General features: G+C 48.0%; 1 protein-coding gene across 1 annotated transcript; it reads left to right on the forward strand.

The window, feature by feature from the left end:
- Nucleotides 1-1,683: 1,683 nt before the first annotated feature.
- LOC119187271 (potassium/sodium hyperpolarization-activated cyclic nucleotide-gated channel 1-like) lies at nt 1,684-16,251 on the forward strand. Its single transcript, XM_075867631.1, has 9 exons — nt 1,684-1,704; nt 1,823-2,010; nt 2,590-2,759; nt 4,933-5,207; nt 5,599-5,748; nt 8,719-8,937; nt 9,960-10,106; nt 12,184-12,427; nt 16,049-16,251. Exons 1-9 carry the CDS (start codon nt 1,684-1,686, stop codon nt 16,249-16,251), a joined length of 1,617 nt encoding a protein of 538 aa, XP_075723746.1.
- Nucleotides 16,252-18,818: the final 2,567 nt, after the last annotated feature.

Consider the following 18,818-nt stretch of genomic DNA (forward strand, 5'->3'; position numbering starts at 1 on the left):
AAAGCATTTCACTCACAGACGTGTTCAAACTTGACGAGACACTTCGCCATGTCGTCGCCTACTACGAACGGTGGCAGTTGGTCCCAAATTCTATAACCGCTGACCTGAACTGTCGCAGGAGCTACGCTAGGCGCCTGCGAACACTGTAGGATTACCAATTCTATTCGTTTCAACTCGAGGCGCTCCTGTCTCTCGGCCTCCTCACGCTCGCGACGTTCGCGCCTTTCAGCTTCTTCACGGTCGCGAACTTCTACTTCTCGCCCTTGAGCCTCCTCGCGGCGTGCTTTGATATCCGCCCAGGCCTCATCGACTTCCTCAGCCGATACTACTTCATCCTTCATGATCTCGAGGATCGCTTGCTTTCGTTTCGCACGGCCCAAACCAAAGTAAGTCCAAGCTCCTCACAAATTTCGATGAGTTTCCTCACTTTATTCTTCTCCATCGTTCACACTAGCCTCTTTCTGTTTGCCCTGTTAAGAATCGACTTTCCGTACCCACTATAAGTCTACTAGCAAGACACACAAGCAATATTTAACACTGCCGTGTTTACACACTCCGCATTACCTTGGGTTTCAAAGTGCTTTGACTTGGCTTGAAACGATGAAAGCTCACTCTAATGCTCCACACAGCCCTTCTCTAAACAAATAAAACCTGTGGTAGAGTAGTCTGGTGATCTCAAGGGAAAACATCAGGCACTCACGGCATGGATGTCGCCGACGCCGGCCGATCCCGCAGCTGCCATCCACTGTTACGAAGACGCACCGCCGACGAGGTTACGAAGGGCGCCACGAAACTCGCTGCTTACAAGGACACCAGCCGCGCCGACATAGAAGGGACTCGAAGCATTGAGAGGCTTCTCTGACACATAGGTCGACTGCTGGCGACGCGCCGCTTGGCTTTTTTTATAGACACCGGGTGGATCTTTGCGCCACCAACGTCCAACCAGAAGCGCCGCTGGCCGTGATGTCAGAATCCTCCTACGGGGACCCGCCGCTGTGCGTGGTTGCACCCAAGGATGAGGGATGTTGCCACGCATTGCGTAAGACTCGCCAGACTGAAAGGCGCCGATTGCTTTATCAGGCTCGTGGGGTGAGGGAGCTCGCTGTGCGTTGCGTAACAGACCAGCGCCGCCACTTGATGACGTCGTTGAGTGTATCGCGTCAGGTGGGCTCGATCACTGGCCTTGACACAGATTGCCTTTGCAAAGGCAGTGACGTTCGGTGTGGACTCCCAGGCGTAACAGCGTGCGCGGGAGTCTGGGGGTCCTCGGAACTAAAACTCTCTAACGTGACACGTGCGTAATGGACGGAAGCCTAACCGCGCTTGGTACTACTAGCAAAAACTTGACATCCCTAGCAAGAACTTCGCAGCAGTAGAAAAAACTTAGCATGCCTAGTATGAGCTTAGCATTAGTAGCAAAATTTTGGATCTCTAGCAAGATCTTCGCATCAGTAGCAAAAGCTTGAAGCGAGGTCGTACAACAGCTTCTCTAATGATTACAGCCTCGCGCCATTACTGCAAGCGGCACCTTCTTTTTTCACTGAAAAGGAATCTTACAAAGCATGAAGACGTCCATATAAATATCTACGTTAATACGTTTTTAAGTGCCGTAGCCCTTTCTAAATGCACTGCCACAGCGTTAGATAATAAACAAGGCCGCCTATCGAAAAGGTAATTATCAATATGTTTAAGGGCATTAGCAATGTGAGTAAACCACGTCCTTTTTCGTGCAAGAGAATAATTTTATCTTTTTGCGTTAAGCTGTGGCCGGAAACTGTTCTTTCCCATGCAATAAAGATTAAACTCATTCGTTCCATTACAGGACGAAGCTGTAGAGCGAAGACTGGTGACGATGTTCAAGCGGCAGCTCAAGGGGTTCCTACTTCCGCCGAAAATACGGCAAGGTATTCTGTACCCTTTAGACGATGAAGAACAACGCATCCTGGACGGTATGCCCATTCGACAGGAGCGTAGCGTCCCGTGGATGATACACCCGAAGACCACCTTCAGGTGGGCACCTTATCGTAGCATATACATGGTGTTCTGCAACCAATATTTTATTTTTGAATTTTCAACGTCCGGCCGTGTGTCCTGTAAACAGTGAATCTCGCCGGGCTGATTGTCATAACTGTTGATGCGATACATCAACCTTCATAAATACGAGCTTGCTATAGGACCTTTCGATGTGTACAAACACCGACTCTGTGCAGCCTCCGATTTTGTCCACCGACGTCGAACACCAGTAGTGGCAGGGAAGAAAAGTATTGGTGAGAAATCCGCAGACTTTCCATATTTTTCTCGTTTTGCCAAGTATATCAAATACATATTCTAAGTTATACCCACTATTATGAGAGGTTTTCCTTGTATTCTACAAATATGCGCCCTTCTGTAACCAAACAACGTGAAAAGAGGCTCTTCTTTTTCTGGGACAAGTTAGAAACATGGTTGGCGATTTGGTCTTCGAGAACGATAGACGAAGTGAACGGGGGCATTTTGCGGTGTAACGCATGATACTTCTATCGCAACCTTGAAAACGAATCAATCTGCACTTTAGTGATCTACGTGTCTTGAATTGTTGTCCTGCTACAGGAACGCGTGGGACTTGTGCATGGTAGTGATGAGCTTCGCCAGCGTCATCCTCGTGCCTCTGAACATCGCCTACTTTGAGAGGGCGCAGCAGGAGCGATTCGAATGGCGCATCTTCAACATCGCCTCCGACATGCTTTTCTTCGTGGACGTCATCTTCAACTTCAGGACAGGTATTACGATGACTACGAACGTGGGCTATATAGCGCGACCCCACTGATCAACCGCCCGACCTTCACGCCCGACAATTCATTCGGGGGTTTCGTGCAGCATAGTATAACCTTGCGCTATTCACCAGGGGTTTTGGAAGGAAACTCAGGTCTTTAGTGTGTTGTATGGCAGGCATGAATGTTCCAACCGCTGCAAAAGCTGCTGTCTCGTCGGTGAACATAAACACTTTTGTTCGATGACGAGGCCTTCTAAAACGGAGAAAAACGGAGACTGCAGGGGTGACGTGCCGTCCGCGTGGTACCGATCAGAACCTGCAACTACATCAGGTTGTCTTCTGAGGCCGTCGATGATTTCTGTCGTTCACCATTATAGTGCTGCTCAGGTCTAACTGCAGAGGTTGCATAGGACGGAACAGCCGTTGTATGTCCGCTCTTGTCTTGTCTTTGCAGATCGGTGGTGCTGGGTGCATGACTCTTTGAAAGCTTTCCGATGAGAAAGGACTTGTTGAACCCACCTACAAATCTCCTCCCTTTGCAGTTATCTTGCAGGTTTCCGTTTCAGTCTATGCCCCGCCTTAAAACTTGTTAGTGGGACAGACATTTTGTCGCACTTCTGTTCTTACGAAGTTTTTCTAGCTGCATTGTAACTGCAGCAAATGTCCAGATTTTTAGTGTGCACTCCTAATTTACTCTCGTATTTACTCGTATTTGCGTTTCATTGATTTTCGTTTCCTTCGACGTTGAGCGCAAATTTCCGTGGCACAGTTGCCCAAGTCGAAGCTCTCGACGAAAAACTTGCACTCTTTTTCATCATCGTATGGCTTCTCCATCAATGCGATTCCCAGCTTCTTCAGACGGTGCACCACGTCTCTTAGAGACGGCATGCTGTTCCTTACCAACGTCTGGCTTCTCCAGCGAATGAAGTATGCAGCGTCTTCTGCAGGCGCCGTGCGTCTCTCAGAGACGCCCTGCGCACGTGTCGCTTTGGCGACAGAACTAGCGGTGATAGTTGAACGTAGGGATGAGTTTGCCGAGTGGCGACAGATCTGTTCTGTAATAACTGTCCACTTGTGATCGTAACTTGCCAAAATCTCTTCACGAGAGTCGCGCCTCAAGTCATCCTTTGGGTGTTTCATACTTTCGAATCCCACCGGGCTGCATGTCACCAAATGTAACGGTGAAATCGCATGACTCCAACACAACACAGAAACGAACACTACATTTCACACGCAAGCATGGCACCATCGCCTTAACTTCACCCCCATCTTTTGCTCGTCTGCGATGTTGAGCCACTGTCCCATTAAGCGTTCGCCTTATACTATAACATCTTTCTAGCACGAGGCGGGGGGAGGTGATCAAAGAAATGAACGCCTGGGCATCATAAAAGGAGGATACTTGATAGTACACAAAATAGTGCACTATAAGGGCGTTTCAACATGTCGCTAGCATGCACAGGCTGCAGGAGCCACCAAGTGCATCCCTCCGTTACTGTATACTCTAACTGAAACTGGCGCCAGCAGATAATACCGGATAATACCGGATAATACCGTCAAAACTGTATTACACTTAACGACGTGTTGATTAACGAGGCATAATTTTGCTAACTTTACTCAGCTTTCGTACATCAGTAGAATAGGCACTACACTGCACGTTCAGAGGAGTAGGCACTACACTGCACACGAATAGCCATTACACTGCACTACATTTTGACATCAGTAGAATAGGCACTACACTGCACGTTCGATATATGGTCAAGACGATCGCAACGCTCCATCTTCGATAGTATTGTTACGCATGCCACGTAGCGATATTGCCGCATACACACTAATACGCTTCTTTGACAACTGTAGACGTAGCTAGCGATGACGGAGAAATATCTGCTTGTGTCAGTGCATGTTCCTTCAGACATCGCTATGCATCCGTCACGGCGTTCTGGCGGTCATGGGGTTTGGATGCTGACCCACAGGTGATGGTATGGAGTCCCGGCCGCGGCGGGCCCATTTTCGGTGGAGGCGAAAATGATCGAGGCCCGTGTACTTGGATTTTTGTGCGCCTTAAAGAACCCTAGGTGGTCCACATTTCCGGAACCCTCCACTATACGACGTCTCTCATGATCATATCGTGATTTTGGGACGGTAAACTCCAGCACGTTTTAAAGTTTTTTTTTATTTTACAGGCATTGCCATGAAAGAAGAACACGGCCGCATCAACATGGATCCCGACTACGTGGCAGCACAATACCGGCGTGGCTGTTTTTACGTGGACTCGTTCTGCTGCCTGCCGCTGGACTACACTGCCATGGTTGCGCTGCACACGGGCGACGGGGCCGCTGACCCCTCCACCACGTCGGCATACCCCAGCATCCTGCGCGTCAACAAACTGCTGGCACTGCCGAAAATTGGTCGGCTCACCACCGTGATCAGGAACATAGCCGGCGTCGAGGAAAACTTCGTAAGCGTCGGGGCTCACTCACTCACTCACTCACTCACTCATTTTATTCGCACCAATTGCCTTGCTTATTGGGTCATAGCAAGAACCTGGCTCGATTGAAATTTCTCTATTTCATTTTCTTCATGGCATCCAGCTTTGCATCAGGAATGACGTCAAAACAAGAGTTCGCCAAGCACTGCCAGGATACTTAACCTGCCTAAATTATTTATTAGGTTGCGTAAGCAATAATGTGGCAACACTTGTTGCATGCTTCGCATAATATTGATTCCTATGGTAGGTGGGATCTGTCGTATTTTTTTTTCTTTTCTGTAAAATGGGGGCGTCGTTCAGGATCACTTGAATGATGCGATGCTCAAGACGCATCGCATTTTTGCTCCAACTGTTGGCGCAGTTCGTGTATTCCAAAGGAGCGTACGTGCGTCTGCTGTTCAACTTGGGCATGCTGTTCCTCCTCATCCACTGGCACGGTTGCCTGCAGTTCTACGTAGACCGCCTGGAAGGGTTTCCCACCAAATCCTGGGTGGCGCGTCTCAGTTTGGCGGTGAGTGCTCGTCTTCCCTGCGATAATTTGAAATGTGATGCTTTAGGGTTGAAGCTCCTTAGGCCGTGGGTCGTTTCCTCCTCCGTATGTAGGATGTAGCCACCTCTAGTTTATGACTTGCTCAATAGATGGCGTTGTGTGTATACGTCCTTGGGAATAGTATAACTACATGGCGTTAGTGGTTTTCACAGCATATCCTCAGAATGAATGATGATGAGTGGGGCGAAGCATCCATCCGTCCATCCATGTGTCCAACCATCCGTGCGTCCGTCTCTTCGTGTTTCCATTCGTCTGTCCGTCTGTCCATACGTCCACCTATGCTTCTGTGCGTCCATGCGTGCGTCCGGCCGTCTGTCTGTCCGCTCGTGCTTCGTTTCATTCATGCGTCCGTCCGTCCGTGCTTCCATCCGAGTGTCCGTCTGCTTTCGTTTGTCTCTCTGTCCGTCCGTCTGTACGTTCATCTATGCTTCTGTGCGTACGTCCGCCCGTGCTTCCATTCGTTCTATCCGTCCGTCTATGCTTCTGTGCGTCCGTCTGTGTGCCCAGCCGTCTGTTTGTCTGTCCGTGCTTCCTTTCATTTATGCGTCCGTCCATCTGTGCTTTCGTCCGTGTGTCCGTTCGTCCGTGCAACCGTGCATTCGTGCTTCTGTCCCTCCATGCTTCCGTTCGTTCATGCGTCCGTCCATGCGTCCGTCAGCCCGTCCGTGCGTGCGTCAGGGCCTCTGTCCGTGTGTCATCCCGTCAGCCCGTCCGCGCGTGCGTCGGGGCCTCTGTCCGTGTGTCATCCCATCTAGAGGATGGGATGACACACGGACAGAGGCCCCGACTGAATAATCACGGACGTCATCCCTCGTGATTATTCAGTCCATGAATATGCTGTGTATTTTGGGGGCAAGAACATCCACATAAACGACATAATCCTAAAAGCGCTTTGGGCCACCTTTTCGTGATACTTCAAAAGCGCCTTGGGACGAGTAATATGCCCCTAGACACATATTGCTAAAGTAGTAGTTTTCAACGGGGATCGCAGTAAAATAAGAGTTTGCGCATTTTTTACATCAGCCCTCAACAACCTGCTTTCCGACAGAGTGGGGTCATCTTAGTATTTGTGCGGACTTACGAATATGCTTGTATATGCGCATGTATGCATACGGAGTTTTCTTCTCGCTTGAAAGTACATCTCCTTCTAAGTATTACTTAGTTTTCAACTGCTTCATTTTCAGAATGTTCGGCAGTGCTCGGTGGTCAACGGCATTAGAGGACAGTACTCTCACTAATGTGTATCCACAGCTTTGAGCACTATCTATTCCTTTAAGTGCAAAATGAAAATAAATAGGTAATTGATTCATCGATTGATAGATGATTGACTGAAGCGCCTATATGATGGGTGAGTGCGGCCACGTGCGATACGAGAAGAAGCAATTTATTTCGCGCGTGTGTGATTCTGATGGAATTGGAAACACAGAACTTCAGGTACTACAGGCTGTTAACTCAAATAGTCAATTAACAAATACCCTAGCAAGGAGCGCATTGATTTAAAATTACTACCTACTTCATGTGGACAATTAACCAATGATGGCTGCCTATTGAAATTAGTCGGGTGTCATCAGGGTATAGTTAAGCGACCAGGTCATCAAAGCGATGATAGGCTGCTTTATTCATGGGGTTTAACGCTCCAAATCGAGTCGGGCTATCAGAGGCGTCGTAGTGGAGGGTTCCGCTTAGTTTGGAGCATAGGAGGTTCTTGGGCATTTTGTGACTTCGGCACCAGGTCACGCTAAATAGCGCACATATTTTTGTTGGTTTCCTATTGATGCGTTGCCAATATTCGCGCTTAAGTGCTCATTCCTAAATAAAGCTCCCCTTCGTGTTAGGTGGGTAGATGAGCGCTTACTATTTTATAAATGCAAGTGAATCAACTGAGCGATTCGTCCGAGGAAGTCACTTGAGCAATTAAGTCGCCTATAGGGATGCCCGAAATCCGTAGTCATTATTCGATTTGAGCATCATAGTTATCGCGTGCGCTCGCGATCTTAATTGAAAGTATAAGGCACACGTACGCGATTCGACGCCTCAGTTCGTAGCGTCCTCTCTCTCCTTATTTCTCTCTCTCTCTCTCTCTCTCTCTCTCTATATATATATATATATATATATATATATATATATAGTGGGAGTAATAATAATTCAATGGGCCAGTTAGTCTTCGTGAAGGTATGGGATATGGCACAACGGGAGCGTTGTCAACAAGGATAAATATATTTATTTTCCAACAGTTTCGGGAGGGGTCCTCCCTTCATAGGACCCCTCCCGAAACTGTTGGGAAATAAATATATTTATCCTTGTTGACAACGCTCCCGTTGTGCCATATCTCATATATATATATATATATATATATAGCTTGATGAATTCTAAAGAAATTTGCGGCAGTCGATTCGCAAAGTAATGGGCTCTTTTGATGTCAAGCCACTCGATGATCCCTTTAAAAATTGTGGCGAGGCTTCTTGAAATTGTTGTTTTGAAATAAATAACCCTTCAGCCCGAAGTTGTGGAACACCTTTCATAATACTAGCGAACACGCACGAAGGCTACACAGAACGTCACAAAAGAACCGCTGGATTTCAACTGGTTTTAATCGACATCTATCAGTGGTAGGTCTGGTGATTCTCCTAATTAGTTCTTTGTTGTTGCTGTGTTTGTTTGCGAATACGATAGAAGCATTCAGTCAGTACCAGCTAGCCCAGCTAAATCCCCCTGCGGAGCAGCCCCATGTTTGAAAATGCCCAGACGAATGACAAGTTGGCGTTCCTTTTTCTTTATTTCTTTTTACTTTTAGGTAACTGTTCCTGCTGCTTGCAGAGCACGAACCAGCTCATTGAACCGTTCCGAAGTCTTTCCTTACCTACAGTGCCTTTTTGTGTCGCGTGTGATATGAACGCCGTACGCACGAAAGCCTTCCCGACTCGTTCGCAGAATGCGTCGTGGCCGGTGCAGTACTCGTGGTCGGTGTACGGCTCGACGTCCATGATGCTGGGCGTCGGCATGGGCGCCACCGAGGCGGACAGCATGACCGACTCGTGGCTCCGCTGCGGCTGCATGGCCACGGGTCACGCCCTGCAAGCGCTGCTGGTCGGCGCCTGCATCGACATGATCATGTCCATGAACTTCACCTACCTCAGGAACAGGCAAAGGGTGCGGCTATCAACTTACTCGTGTTGCTGTTTATATTCCGTAGGGCAGGCGTTAGCAACCGGTGGTCCACAGTGCTGTATGCAACCCATGGTACGACGCCAGATACCCACCTTCTCCTTGCCACTTCTTATGTGAAGACCCACTTGGCATTATTTACCTCAGGCTGTATATTCAGTTCTAAACTATAACTGCAACCTTGTAACAGTGCGTGATCAAAATAGCCATGATTTATATCTATTATTTGTACAGTAAATTGGCTGACGTCCCTCCCCTCCCTCCTCCACACTACTTTGCCATATGGCCGCCACTGTGCCAGCTTAGTGGCCCTCCGCCTGAAAAGTTTGCTAACCACCGCTACAGGGCGTTCCAACTTTCAAGAAATGTGTGAAAATATTTATGAATAACGGAGTAGAAGATTTGCTCGCAGCATTTACAATTAATTGCTCTGTTGTGGGGGACATATTAAGAGGGCTTGGAAATTTAGTTTTATTGCACTGCCAAAATTACCTGTGGCTGCTTTTTTTGAAATCTCGTGGCAGCAATAACATCTTCGCAGATATGATTTAAGTTCTCTCATGTATGACACCATAACTTTTTCTCCATTGATTATAACACTAATAAACTGAATTTATGCAACCTTGCCCCGGTATTTTTTTGAGTAATGAACGTTAATGCAATTAAATTTTGAGTACTCAAAAGATAACTTGAATCGCAGATTGCGGGCAACTTTTGCATATATGTGTTATTATTTCATGTCAGTTGGCATTGCTGTTTGTTGTGTGATCTTGTAAGAGGGCAACGTTCTGCGCGCCTTTATGATGCAAGTAATCTGTTCGCTGCAGCCAAGGTACGTGCGATCTGCGGAATCTTTTGAAAATCTTTTTGTACATAGCACACTAAAACATGCATGCGTTTCTGGGCCTGCGATTGGATACAAAGACCGAATTACACTAATATTCACACCTGCTTAACTGGCTTGTTCTGTATTAGTGACTTGTTTTTTTTCTGTTCTCTTTCTCAAGATACGTGACCTGGATGACTATATGCAGTACAAGATGCTGCCGATAAATCTGGGGCGCCGTATACGGGACTACGCCGAGAACCGCTTCAAGGGGCTCGTCTTCGACGAAAACCAGATCATCAAGTCGCTGTCGGATCCCCTACGGGAGGTGCGTGGAATATGACGGTCTCAAGTTGGGAAAGGCGGCCATTTCTGCTGGAGGTGACGTAGCGCAGCGCTGACGTGGAAGGGGAGTGGAAGTGCGAAAGATGGATGAGGGCGGGAAGGAGAAACCACCACCTTAATGGCGTTGACCCAAGCTAGTCGGTTATTCATGATCATAAAAAAGTAATTGCGCGAAAAAAAAATGATGGACTAACACACATCGCTGGTTTGTCTCTGTATGTTAGTCCGTCGTTTTTTTTGCGATGTTATGTTTTATGATTCCCTTATCGAGATGAGTATCCACACTTCCAACACTGTGGTGGTCGAATGCATAGGCTTGCTTAAGAGGGGAGGGGGTGTAGGGAGGTGCGAGACCCTCAAGCACCTAAGAAAGGCGGGGGGGGGGGGTAATGATAGGTGGAAAAGAAAAAAAGACGCTTACTTCTGCAGCCCTTAAGGGAACATAGTGCAGTGTCTTGTAGGGGGATGGGGGAAGGGCAATAAAGAGTATAGGAAAGTAGTAGGTGTAGGGATAGGAGCAGTCAAAAGGTCTCAGGTCGCAACACTGGGACGAAAGGGCAACTGCCGCAGCAACAACAGCAGCCAGTAGTAGTCGGGAGTCCTGTGGAGCGTCTCGATGGTAGTGGGGCACTTCTGCTCCAGCGGCAGGGCTCTTAGTTGAGCAGGGTGGTTCCGGACTGCTCGCTGAGCGCTGCAAGGCACACGGCACGCAACGGGTGGTCCGGGGGTAGCGAATCTCCGACCGCGCGCTTTGCAGCAAAGTCTACATCATACGTTGACTTAATAGAACCTCCGTCACCTCCCCCCTCCCACCTCCTCCTCCTGAAGGGAACTTTGCACATAGATAGAGCGCCGCCTCCAATGTGGGAGCTAAGGTTCGATTCCCAGTGCGGCCTGGCGCCCGCCGGTTTTTATATTAGCCAGGAATTCGGTTACAGGTGGCGGTGTTCTCACTGCTGTAGTGTGCATGAATAGGTGGTCGAATGCACACAGTGGCGCTTTGTTCTGAGCGGCTTGAGCCGATTGCCCGCGAATGAAAAAGCGTTAACGAACTGCATTTTACTGGTAATATCTGCGCTCTTCATTGCATGATCGACGCACGAAGCCTACCCAACGTTACTATTACTAGTGAAACAAGCGCTATCTGTCAATCAAAGAAATACTCGAACAGCAAAGTGATAGTCAGTGTTTTCGCACTATGTTTTTTTTTATTGTATGATTACTCCGGCCTTGTGCTTGGTGTTGTGAGATGCTCATTTATCAAAAAGGGGACCTTTCGTTTCCTTTTTTTTTCACTCCACTTTAGCCTCATTGCTTTCTTACGGGCTGTAGAAATATGCTGCTCCTCTAAAGCCCCTCGGTCCTCTGCGCCGGTTGTGGGGCAGTGAAGGGCCGACCGTGATGGCTGCGTCAGAAGTCCGTTCCAACGACGGACGGTTTGAATTGCCTTAATAATGCGCGAACCTTCAAAATGCCGTTTTCTTTTGAACTACAGGCGTCTTCTAGACATAATTAAAACACTGCAATGTTTCTGGAATGCTAATTCAACAATCTACGTCGACTTATTAGTGCGTGAAAACGAAAACACCGAAAACAGCGAAAGGAAGCACACTGACGAAGCGCTGACTAACTACTGGATTTATTAACGCTTGACAAAGAATAAATACATGAACACATATGTGTGGCTTGACCGAAAATGCAAAGGGACACGGCCCCACTTCCGTCTCCAGCGCACTCACTTTGAGCAACCGAAAAAAATCGATGACTTTCCGTAAATGGGCAACAGAGAATAATCCCAGGCAGGCCCGTAATCAGGAATCATTTTCGAGGGGGAGCAGGAGGCATACCGCTTTTTTTCTTCTTCGACGTCATATGCGAGTTCCACTTTAATGTTTGTCAAGAGATGACAAAGTCATTCTAAGCTGATATGTTTTCTTTGTATCACCTCGACGCACTACTTTCACGCTCAGACGTGCACCAGCGAGCCCGTCTACAACCAGCGTCTTTTCAGTCTTTCTTTGACACCGACCCTCTGTCGCACATATTCTACACACACGCAGCGCGTGATGTGGCACAACTGCCGACGGGTGCTGCGCAACGTGCCGTTCTTCGCACGGGCCGAGCCGGAGTTCCTGCGCGACCTGGTGGCCAGCATGAAGCTCGAGTTCTTCACCCCGGACGACGTGGTGGCCGCGGCGGGAACCATGGGCGACCGCCTCTACCTGCTACAGTCGGGCAGTGCGCGCGTCGTCGACGCGATGGGCATCACTGTGGCCACGGTCTTGCCCGGGGACCGGTTCGGTGGTGGGTTTCAAACGCTGGGCCTAGTTTGAAAGAGATCGTCAAGCCAAGTGACCTTACTTATATAGATTAAAAAATCTACGGGGTTGGGCGCGCGAGCGGATGTTTTGACGAGGGGACATTTCTGCGTCAAGGTCCACTTATGTTTAACATAATGAAGGGCTGTACATACAGAAAAAAGGGAATCTGCATGGTTCTGTACGGCAGCACCGGCCTTATGTGAAATATTTCTCAGTTTTCTGGACAGGAACTTGGTGCAAGGCTTGGATGGGTTGGTCAAGCATGTCTTTCGCTATGTCGATGACTACTTGGTGCCTTTTGACGTCCGAGATTATTATCGACACTCCGTGAATATCTCTAAAGTGTCCTGGGAGAATGGCAATGGTATAAATTTCACGGTTGAGTTGGTGACAGAAGGGGTGCTCCAGTTCTTAGACTTGCGCTTAGATATTATGCCTAACCCTGCTGCGGTGGTCTAATAGTTAAGGTACTCGACTGAAGGCTGCTGACCCGCAGGTCGCGGGATCGAATACCAGTTGCTGCGGCTGCATTTCCAATGGAGACGGAAATGCTGTAAGCCCGTGTGCTCAGATTAGGGTGCACGTTAAAGAACCCCAGGTGGTCAAAATTTTGGGAGCCCGCCACTACGGCGTCTCTCATAATCATATCGTGGTATTGGGACGGTAAACCCCACGTATCAATCAATGCCTACACATGTGTGTTGACGCTATCATCTTCGTTCACTTAAAGCTATAATACTAGATTTCCCATCAAATTATTCAAAAAAATAATCGAACAGGACATAGTCGTGTCAATGTGTCCGCTCAGCCATGCAGAAATCCTGTCAGGACGGGCTACAGATTAGCGTCAGCGAACAGGTGGCCAGACTCAAACAAGCAGGTTTTCCGGAACTCACCATTGCGCAAGCCTGTGAAAAGATGCGCAAACGTTCGAAACCAAATCGTTCACAGGCGTTCACAGGTGCTCACAGGTGGTAACAAAGAACGGGCTACGAGAGCCAAAAAGTACACGGTCATTCCGATACTGATCATGTGGCTCACGCTTTGAAAAACGTGGCTCAACGTGACGGTTCTGACGTAGTTTTTTTCATTACATATTAGCTGGAATTCATGTGCGCAAAATTGCAGAAAAGCCTGGACACACAGATTAGAGTAAAAGGGAGTGTTCTAAGAAATGTCGGCAAGAAACACACTTTTAAGTATACTTATTGCAAAAAGGCCATCGTATATCAAATGTTATTATCATGCGAAAAAACATACATTGCACAAAGCGAAAGACGCGTCAATATTTGTCTTAGGGAGCATAAACGATCACTATAAGACCAAACCATTTTCGCACGCTGCCCATTGTGAACAATGCGGTTGCACTCAATTGTTCGTCACCGCTAAGATAATGTCACGTCATAATCAACAGATGGCAAGAGAGATCATCGAAGCGTTCTACATCCGAAGGAAAAAAATATATCAGTGTACCTTCTATCATGCACGCTATAGGTGATGCGGAATTCAAATACCTAAGCACCCCCTGCACAAGTTGATAACAAAGAATATCAGTTTCTTGTTCAGTTTTTCTTCATCTTTATATGTGAATGTTTTTTTGCACTTCAATAAAACACACATAAAATGTCACCTTGTAATGTTGAGCTTTGTTTAATTGGTTCTGCGCAGTCGAAAAGAAACTTGTACCTTCTTCACGTGAGGGCAAAATCAGACGAGTATGACGCAGTCTAGCACTTACTTTCAACTGAAACTTTATCGCACAAAAAAAGTTACATAGGTGGCGGGAAAAATTAACAAAGAAGACGTTATAATAGTTGTTTTGGTCTAACGTCTACGATCCGCGATAGGATTATCTCAAATGCCTTAGTGGAGGGCTCCGAAAATTTCGGCGACTTGTCGTTCTCTAAAGACGTCGTGCAACACTATTGCAATTTTTTAGTATCCGTCAAGTACGAGCGAGCTTTCAGAAATGTTTAGCGCGGTGCAAGCGATTTTTGACTTCTCTCGAGCCGCCGAGTGTGCTGTAAGCTAAGAAAGGAGGGATGGACCAGGGTGAAGTTATGTGACGCGCGCTTCGTGATCACGACCACTTATTACATTTTTTTTTTCTAACACGCAGCTTACCTTCAGTGGGATTACGAGCAATGGCGCCGGCAAGCCTCGCCATCCTGCCGGTGGCTGTTATAGTTATCTAGCTCACAATGCTCAAATAAGCTGATGGCCGGGGATTTTGGGTTTTTGGCACGGTCATTTGGGTTCGTCGCATCATTTGTCGAGGGACGAGGTAATTGTTTCTAGCTGGTTTTGAGAGTTATTTGTAAATTTCAAGGCGCGCGCTGTGCTATTATGCCTGGCTCGCGTGTTCTCTGAACCTGGTCGACTAGCGATGGACTGTGTTTTCTGTTCATACTCGCAAGGTGTTGCAGGGCCTCTTTGACATGTATCTATACATGAAAGTCCACGGGCCTGAAAAATTATCGCCTCCATAAAGAAAACGTGGCCGCCGTGGCTGGGATTTCATCCCGCGACCTTCTGATGGGCAGTCGAACACCCTAACCACTAAGCTGCCGTGAAGGGCAAAACATGGCATTGAAGCGCAACACAAGTTGCATGTATATGATATACTAACACAGGGACACAAGTTGCATGTATATGATATACTAACACAGGGTGTTTCAAGAAATGTGTCTGATAGTCTTGAAAAATCGGGAAAGGGCGCTATTTGCTCGTTCTCTTCACGGTTGCTATTTCTATAGTGGCAGGCATATTAAGAGGGTTGAAAATATTATTTATAACCGTAATTAGGAAAGTTAAAATAATCCGGAGTGACAATCAAGTCAAATGGGAGAATTGAAGTTTCCTTATGCGAAGAACTAATTGCCGCTTTGCGATTTTGGAAAAGCGGCTTCTAGTAATAACTGCGAATCAACAAAATTCTCCCCAAGTCTGCGGGGAAACCTAAACGCGAGAGAACGCAACTGAATGAGGGAGCGTTGTTATGTCAACCATCAAGCGACTTCGCTGTGTATGTCTGTGGGCTGCGCTCTCAATTATAGCACGTATACGGCACACACACGTTGTCCAACGGGGAAAAACTGCACCCATGTAACCACTGTTTTGAACAGTTACGTCACTGTAGTCGTCTGCTTGTTGCGCTCTTCGTTCGGTTGGTTTCGGTTTCGCCGCAGAATTCAGGAGAATTCGTGGTCATTACTAGAGGCCGCTTTTCTGTATAATCTCGAAGCGGCAATGAGTTTTCTGCAAAGACATCAATTTTCCCGTTTGACATGCCGAACTCCAATAAGTAAAACGTTAATTGTTTAGCTTTTTAACTACTGTTGCAAATGATGTTCAACCTTCTTGAGATGCCTGCCACTACAGGAAAAGCAACTGCGAAGACCAGGAGCAAATAGCGTCTTTTTTCTGATTTTTAAACAATACTGGACACATGCCTTGAAACACCCTAGACCTACTTCATTTTTGTAAACAGGGGTGGGTGCCGTCGGCATACTGAGGCACTTGAATCGACGTCGCGGCGCTAAAGGGTCCGCCCAGCCCAGAGCTCGTCATTTCCTTTTGTCTATTCCAACTCAAACCGACGCAGAGGTGTGCCTCCTGCGCGAAATGCTGCGGCTGCGCACGGTGATCGCCGATCGCTACTGCCACTTCTTCTCGCTCACACGGGCCGCCTTCAACGAGGTGCTGGGACGTCACCCGGACGTCAAGAAGATCGTGGACGAGATCGCAGCCGAGCACTGTGAGCATCGCACCGCGACGTCGGCCGAAGAAGAACTGGCCACCAGCTAGTGTGTACGCAATGAAGGACGTCGCGCGACGTTGGCTGTTATATGCTGAAACAATAAAACACTTACGATCGGTGTTGTATTCCTCGAGTTTTATGGTCACTCAATGTGAGACCTGCAAATGAGCATTATGAAACAGCGACTCATATCTGTTATGAGCAATGCGCATGCAAAGTGTCATTTTTATCAACCGTGCATGTAATGAGCTGTGCTAACGTGAACTTCACATCTATGCTCTTCACAAGGGGCAAGGTGTTGCCCGCAGGGGCGCCTGCGCAAGTAGGCGTTTGGTGCGTAGCGACACCACGGACCCGAGCTAACGGGGGAGTTTCTACTCCCTCCCACGCCTAGCCGTGCGTGGCTTTGCCGTGTCCGGGGAAAAGGGGATCCTGGGGGTTGAGCCGACGCTGGGTGATTGGACCTTTAAGGCCCCCTGGCAGAGGCAACACACCCCTTTGGCCCCGGCTTCACGTAGACGGCACCCCTGGGCTGACCCACCCAGGGGAAATCAGCAGTCGCCTTTTCCTATCTTTCTCTCCCTACATATTCGTCTTTTGTTCTCACTTTACATCTTTCCTGTCTTCTCCTCACTTCATTTTACTTCCAATTTTTCCTGGCGGCAAGGGTTAACCTAGTGTAAATATCCAACCTTGGGTAGATATATTAGGTTATAGCGGCCATGTACGGCTGGCGCCTGCGCCTCCTTCGCGTCTCGCAGCGTCCGCTTGTTGGGCTCGGTGGTGGGTGGCTGGCATGGCCGCCGAATAAGCTATCAAATTTATGGGAACCCCTAGCCCTCTTACAACTAATCGCCCCTCCAAGAGGTGGCGCACCGATGCAATTTTTGAGTTTGTTCCAAACAAAAAAGATAGCTTCCCCAAATACCACATAATTCACTGTGAAAGTACAGAAAAGAAAGCTAGATGTATTTCACCTTTCCTTGTGTCCAAATGTCTCATAGAAACGCTAGGCGCAGGCTACAAGGCCACAAAGACTGCCAGTGGTGACCTGTTACTCGAATTAAAAGACAACGCACAGTACCAGAGACTACATAAACTCACAGCATTTGGGGATCAGCCTATCACAATCACACCGCATCGAACCTTGAACACAGTGAAGGGTGTTGTATCAGATGGAGACCTGATGGACCTCTCTGATGATGAACTTCTAACAGGCTGGAAAGAGGAAAACGTCATTCAGGTGCAGCGTATCAAAATAAGAAGAGAAAATAAGGAAATTCCAACGAAGCACATCATACTAACTTTCGCATCTAGCACCCTCCCAACTGAAATAGCGACAGGATATCTTAAACTGCCAGTTAGACCTTACATACCCAACCCGAGGCGCTGCTTTAAGTGTCAGAGATTCGGGCACGGCTCCCAGAGCTGCCGAGGACAGATTACCTGCGCGAAATGCGGCACCAAAGGTCATACCGCTGACGATGACTGTCAGCTACAAGTGCACTGCGCAAACTGTGAGGGTGACCATCCTGCATATTCCAGGTCATGCGTGGCCTGGAAAATGGAAAAAGAAATTATTAGTACAAAGTTTAAATTGAACATAAGCTTCCGTGAAGCGCGGCAGCGCGTTTGCCCGCATTTTTCTGGGAACACATCGTATGCCGAAGTGGTGCGAGGGGGGTCAGCACCACTTCGGTTTTCGGCAATGCCTTGGACCACGCCCAGCATGCCGAGGCAAACGCCACAAGCCCCCATGGGGGGAGCAGCCTCGGCTGCCCCACCCTCCTTGAATACAGCCCCACCGAAGGCTCCTGTGAACCTTGGCAGCAGCCAGGGCACCACACAAACTAAAGAGGTCCCATCGACCTCCAGCCCGGTGGGGTTTAAGGCTCCGTCTGTCACGACGAAGCCTACAACGAAAACATTATCCGTCGCCTCTCCTGAGGCGATGGACACATCAACTGCACCGGCGCAGACTGCGCCAAAAGAGCGGCGGGGTTCCCTCGACCGCTCTAAAAAAGACAAAACGGTAATTACAGGGCCTTCTAAAGGCTCTGTAAGATAAGTCACTTCTCTCTTTAGACACCAGCCACACTAATTTCGTACACACAGCACTTCTTTACTCCCATAATGGAGACACAAGTTATACAATGGAACGTCAGAGGACTACTTCGAAACCTCGACGATGTCCAAGAACTTCTAAACAAACATTCTCCAAAAGTGCTGTGTGTACAGTAAACACACTTAAAATCCAAGAATACAAATTTTTTTGCGTCAATATGTTGTCTTTCGAAAGGACAGAGATGATGCTGTGGCATCATCTGGTGGTGTAGCCAATATTGTTAATCGAGGAGTAGCATGTAGCCATCTACCACTACTAACATCCCTAGAGGCAGTGGCTGTTCGAGCAGTTCTATTGAATAAGCTCGTCACCATCTGCTCTCTATACATACCACCGCAACACCGCCTGGAAAAACATGATTTTCACTCTTTATTAGACGAGTTACCAGAACCTTATCTGGTTCTAGGGGACCTGAATGCGCACAGCGGTTTATGGGGTGACTGTCGATGTGATGCACGAGGTCGTCTCATCGAACAGTTCCTCTTTTCG

This window comes from Rhipicephalus microplus, chromosome 1 (assembly GCF_043290135.1).
Source record: "Rhipicephalus microplus isolate Deutch F79 chromosome 1, USDA_Rmic, whole genome shotgun sequence".
NCBI lineage: Eukaryota > Metazoa > Arthropoda > Arachnida > Ixodida > Ixodidae > Rhipicephalus > Rhipicephalus microplus.

Coding starts and splice junctions, on each gene's coding strand:
- LOC119187271 (XM_075867631.1), top strand. CDS start 1,684: ATGTTTAAGGGCATTAGCAAT. Junction 10,107..12,183: donor TGTCGGATCCCCTACGGGAG/GTGCGTGGAATA, acceptor ACACACACGCAG/CGCGTGATGTGGCACAACTG. Junction 12,428..16,048: donor GCCCGGGGACCGGTTCGGTG/GTGGGTTTCAAA, acceptor AAACCGACGCAG/AGGTGTGCCTCCTGCGCGAA.